Source organism: Pteropus medius, unplaced genomic scaffold (assembly GCF_902729225.1).
Source record: "Pteropus medius unplaced genomic scaffold, Ma_sr-lr_union100, whole genome shotgun sequence".
NCBI lineage: Eukaryota > Metazoa > Chordata > Mammalia > Chiroptera > Pteropodidae > Pteropus > Pteropus medius.
In genome coordinates, this window is record NW_024350927.1 from 8280799 (window position 1) to 8286542 (window position 5744).

The 5744-nt window shown below is 53.9% G+C and overlaps 1 protein-coding gene across 7 annotated transcripts in view; it reads right to left on the reverse strand.

The window, feature by feature from the left end:
• The window catches only part of CAMTA1 (calmodulin binding transcription activator 1), a 784924-nt gene extending 779685 nt beyond the window's left edge, over nt 1-5239 (reverse strand). For 3 of the 7 annotated variants that reach the window (XM_039842317.1, XM_039842312.1, XM_039842314.1), the window contains exon 1: nt 4988-5103. In XM_039842317.1, coding sequence (XP_039698251.1) covers nt 4988-5012 — 25 coding nt within the window. In that variant the 5' untranslated portion in view covers nt 5013-5103. Of the gene's footprint in view, nt 1-4987 lie in introns of all 7 variants that reach the window. The other 4 variants (XM_039842311.1, XM_039842303.1, XM_039842305.1 and 1 more) reach the window with 3 other exon arrangements.
• Nucleotides 5240-5744: the final 505 nt, after the last annotated feature.

A 5744-nucleotide genomic window follows, 5' to 3' on the forward strand; every position in this document is an offset into this window, starting at 1 on the left:
TTGCTTGTCACCACATGAATATTCAGTCACATGAATAAAGGACACTACCAAACCGCATAAAACAATCAGGAAATCCTAGCGGCATTGGTTCTACAGACATTGTGGAGGGGAAATCTAACAACATGGAAAAGAAAAAGTGCATTTCAGGTTAATTCTTTACCATCATTGTCATCATTATGTATACCATACATACCTACATCCAAAAATAAATCTGAGACCATCAAAAAAAAAAAAGCCACAAATAACAGTATCATTAGAAAGCATAAAGTATGAAAAGTCACAAAAGAAACAAAAGCAGTGATAATGTGATAATGATATCAGATACCTAGCCTAAGAATGGGCACCACAATCAGGCATTAAATTTAGATATAATACTTCCTGGCAGTGGAAATGTAACAGCAGCTCATATAGTTCTCACTACCTGATAATATGAAACAAATCAGTTAATCTTAAGAGAAAATTATTCCTCTCCCACTTCCATTTATTAAAGATGCGTTTGATTTTATGTTCCATACAATGCCCAGGATGCTGCTGTTCAAATGTTAAATAAGTACTCCAACCAGCCATACAGCTAAATGACCTCAAAGTTATGCCTAGACATTCAGAAAGAAGGTTGACCTTACTTTCTTCTACACACACACACAGTGTGAGGGAAAGCTCCTCAATGCCTCCCAGCCCGCCCTCCACCCTCTCCACCACCCCCACTCCTGCAGGGGTGGAGTAAAAGCTCAATGGGATGGTAGGCTTTTAGAGTATATTTTTGTAAGATAACAATCCAAACTATTAAAATTCAGAAAAGAAATCCTTATAAGAATATATAAAAGGCAAGCACAAGATACACTGAAACGTCACTCATACTGAAAGGCTAACAAAACCCCTATGGTCTCAAGCAAAGTCACATACACTCCCCCTCTTCCCCCCAATCCTTGCCCGGAACAGAAGCTCAGCGAAGGTCTCCAGCATGAATGTGCTCACTGATGGGAATGTGGATGTAAAAACAACTTCTGTCCAAAAGAACAGAGTCAAGGGTCCCACAAAGGAGGCAACAGGCACAACCACGTCGGGGTGGGGAGCGACAAGAACTGTCTTCTGCTGCTTGTCCTTAAGGGAATTACAAAGAAGTACAACTGCACACACAGAGGTCTTTCCCCCCGAACCCGAGGCGAGGGAGACGAAGGATGGCCGAAGGATGAAGGAGTGGGAAACGATGCCAGGCCACAGACGGGCCACCTCCGAATCAGTCCGAGAGCATTATAATGGCCCGGCACACGGCTACGCCCAGCAGAACCAGAGGACTAAAATAATGCCGCCTGACTCGAAAGAACAGGGGAAGCTTAAAAACCAAAGAAATGGGAAAACGTGGATAAACAGGATATATGAATTTGTCTCAAAGAGCAAGCAAGGGCAACCCCCCCTTCTGAGAAGCAAAGTCTGACCTGACCCGACCTGACCTTGAGTAGAGGAGGCTGAGTACACGTGAACATTCTGAATCCACTGAACGATGAGACGGAGAAACCAAACATCCCCAGACGCAGGAAAAGTCAGGTCTTCAAGAAGACAGGGAAGATGCCCCAGGGGTCTCCCAACCTTGTCCAAAAAGCTGGGGGGAGGGAGTGAAGAGGAGGAGACAGTGATGGTCTAACAGACAGGTATAAAAAAGTCACTAAAGACCCTGTCCAGCCTCACTGACTGTAAGAGAACACCGTACGCTGGAAGACTAAGAAACGTTGAGCGCCAATAATCTATGGGGACAAGTGACACAGAAAGCACAACCCTATTAAACTCAAAGACAAGAGCCAGACTTTACACACTAAGCGCAAGCGTGTTCTAACCTTCGCCACTTCCTTCCGCTGCCCGTTGGATGGAGCTCCCGGTGGTTGGGGACCCTCCAAAAGGCAGTCGGCACTACGGAGAGGGGCAGGCAAGGGTCCACCAAGGGTCCACCACTGAAGTGACGACTACGGGGCAAGCGCCAACATGCACAGCAGGTAGTCTCCTCTTGTTTGCCAAGGGCCAGTGATACTACGCCCTAAAAATATACAATGCCATCAAGCTGGGTACAGATACAGACAGAATAAAACGAATATGAAAACTTTAAAATACCAAAAAAAAGCAAATTGAGGTCAAAAGTGCTACTTCTGGGCAATTGGGATTATGCCTGCTGGATAACTGAGTATTAACTGAGGGGCGCAGTCTGGAGGTCGGCCTATTGCTGGCCAGTCTTCCAGAAAACCCCAGCCCTTACTCAGGCATCCCCGTGGAGAGCCCCCTTGCTAGAAAAGCACGAAAGGTCCACAGGCTCAGAGTCCGCCAGAGCTTGCTGGGGAGGATGAGGCTCCAAACGAAGCCTGTCAAAAAGTGACAGCAGCTAGCAACCACTCCAAGGAAGTGAGGGGACCAGAGGAGGCTCACATCACTGCCCCTGCCCCAGAGCCAAGGGCAATCAGCCAAACATACAAACTGTGACACTCAGGGAAAACCTGGAGAATCCCTCCCACCCTTTCAGAAAGAGTCACAGGCCCTTCCAAAGGTCCCCTCCTTCCTAACGGGCACAATCCCTCTCAATTATTTAAATGGCCAAAATAAAACCGACATATTTACGGCCGTTCATTTCTAGCTCTGTCACAGAAACACATATTCTTCTCACCCACTCCTATCCTTTGCCCCAAATACATGAAATCTCCTTTCCCTACACAACAGTAAAGAAATCAGATGAGAACTTTTAACCCCATGAAGAATCAAGCAGAGAATACCGCCCCTCGATTCAGAATGCCTAAGTTTTGGTGCGCACCAGCAAGCCCTCCTCACTCACGTATTCAGGGACGTGGTGAACACTCAGGATGTCATTCTGCTTATTCAGTACAGTGCAAATGACAAATGAAAGAGTGGTAAGAACTGGCGACTTATCAATAAGCCTCCTGATTCTTCTAAGCCTGAAGAATTACCAACAAATCATATATATATATATATCCACATATATATACACGTATATTCTTACACACCAAGGTCCCCGCAACACCCGAAATGTAGTCATCTAACCTTGCAATTTTCTGTATATACGTAATACGTTATTTAATCTATGACTATATACCTACATGTGTGTATAAACAAATGCATAGCATCACGATAATCTCTTTCTTAGCCAAAAGAGAACCTGAGCAGCAAAAAATAAAAAGCATCCAAATTTCCCCCTCACCTGAAAGCTACAAGACCAAAAGAAATGTTTGGATGCCATGAGGGTCAACCCCAGGGCCAAAGGAAGGTTCTAGTACAACAAGGAACACATCGGCAACCCCTTCCTTTAAGGCACGTGGGCGTCATGGGTGTCTACACTCCCTTTTCTGGATGGAAAAGCATATGGCTTCTTCTTATCCAGCCAACATGAATACAATTTAAGAAAATTAGAAAAAGTCAAGGTAACAGGCTCACTAAATATGGCTGACTGGGAAACAGAAGCCATAAGGAGAATATGAGTTCTCCTAAAAAAGAAATAGGAAGTTTATTTCCAGGGAAGGTTCAAAGACTCTTGGAATGTAGGGTGTACAAAGTCTGGTTCTTACTGCACAGAAGGCAGTAATTGGAACACCAAAAAACAAGGGCCCACGACCCTCTTCCTCGTGGGGTAGCGTCAACTGGTGAACGCTGCCCCAGCCTAAAGGGGCAAGAGTAAACTTGGAAGCAAAATTATACCCTGGTTTTCCTCAGACATCGGAGTAATTATCGCGGCCCCTTCCGACTCCAGTAGGAGGCACAATGGAAGCCCTGCCCTACATCTGATGGGGCACCCACCCTCACCCAGACCAGGAACTCCGAGGAGAGACAGCATGTCAAGGGAGACAGACAAACGGGGAAAGGTGTCTTGGCATATTCGGTTTCTCCCGTAAGAAAAAGAGGGCAACTCAGAGGGTATTCGGGAAATGAGCTCACCCCAACCCCGGGAAGTGCGCGGAGACGATGCTTAATGTGCACGAAGTACCTGCTTTCCCATTTAGAGATGACTTCAGCGCTGCCCAGGCCCCCGCTACCCACTGGGAGAGGGAAGAAGAACATGAGTAGCCCGAGTCCCCTTGTCCTGGCAAAAGGGTCAATAGATGGTGTGCAGAGGCCCCAAAAGATTCCACAGAAGATGAGAGGACGAGACAGACCCCTCTGCCAAAGAAGGATCAGGGTCACAGAAGGTAAAGGGCAAGGGAGTATGGAGATCCTCACTTGCCATAGAAACCGAGACCCCACCCTCCCGCCTGCGAGGGGTGCAAGGGCAAGAGTAGGATGGGAACGACTACCAGGGGCGGGGACGCTGCGCAGGCCCCCTCCCAGGAACGGAAGGGGGAGGGGTCACACGCGGCCCTTCTGCCCGGGGACGCTCAGCAGGAGGGGGTCCCCCTGGTGGGGAGAAGCGCAGGGACCCCGCGGGCTCTGGGAGGCGCCCACGGGGCTCGAGGGTGATGCTGGACAGAGACCGCCCGGCCCTGGCGCCCGGGAGCCAGGGACGGCGAGGGTGAGCGCCGGCCGTGCCCCGACGGGGACCGGCCCGGGACAGTGGGGCGCGGGGCCGGAGGGGGCCCGAGGCGGATAAACTTTCCGCCCCGCGGCCCCCACCAGGCCGGGGCGGGGGGCGGGGAGCGGGGGCCGCGCCGCGGGCCCGGGAGCCGCGGGGATGCCCGGTCCGGGTGGGGGAGGCGCCGGCCCTCCCTCCGCCGACTCCTCCTCCTCGCTGGGCCCGGCCCCCGCCCGCCGGCCCCCCGCCCCTCCGGCCCTGCCCGCCCCCGGGTAGGGGTGTGCGGCGCCGCGCTCCGCCGCCCCGCGAGTCACCTCAGGACCCGGCTGCGCTCCGCCCCCCGCCCGCCGCCCCCTCCCTGGCCGGGGCGCCCGCCGCCGCCGCCGCGCCCCCGCGCTCCCGCCCGGCGCCGCCGATGCCCGGGATGTCCGGCGGGGCCGGGTCCCGCCGCCCGCCGCGCCGCCCCGGCCCTCGCGCTCCGGCTCTTACCTTCCGGCTTGTTTTCGGCAGCCATTTCCCCTCCGCGCGCCACATCCTCCTCCTCCTCGCGACCGGGACCCCGAGCGCGCGCCTCGTACCGCCGCCGCCGCCGGCCCAGCCACCCCGCCGCCGCCGCGCACCCGCCCTGGCCCCGCCCCGCGGCCCACGCACTGTACCCGTTGGGCTACGCGGCTGCCACTCATCGCTCCCGCCACCAATCGCCCCGCACCAGGGGTCTCACTACTCTCCGGGAGGAGCGTCCTATCTATCCGGCCCATTGGCTGGTCACCACCCAACGGAATGAAAGGATTGGTCAAGAATCAACGCCCCCTCCCCACCCACTCCCAGGAAAGCCCGCCTTCCAGACCTAAACAAAGCTTCCCAGTGGCCAAAGCCCAAAGGAACTCTCCAATCAGAAAGGGGCCCACACGGAATATTTCCTCGAGGCTGAGATGTGGCGTTTTGATTGGGCATTACTACAGTGTTTCCCAGGCCGTCCAGGCCAATCAAAGGGGGTTCCCGGAACTAGGGAGCGGCGAAGGGAAGCCCCGCCTCCGAGCGTGACCGTCATGAGGAAAGCGGTCGTTCATTGGCGCGCTGGGGCTTTTCCCGCGTGCTCCCGGGGCTGAAGGACGTTCCCGGGGAAAGCCGCTGCCGGCGCGTGGGGTCCCGGTGGCAGTGGAGGACGCGGCGGGATCTCCGGGATCCCGCAGCCTGCCGCAGCCAGGGGACAACAGGGGCCGGGAGGCCTCGAGGCTGAGGTCGG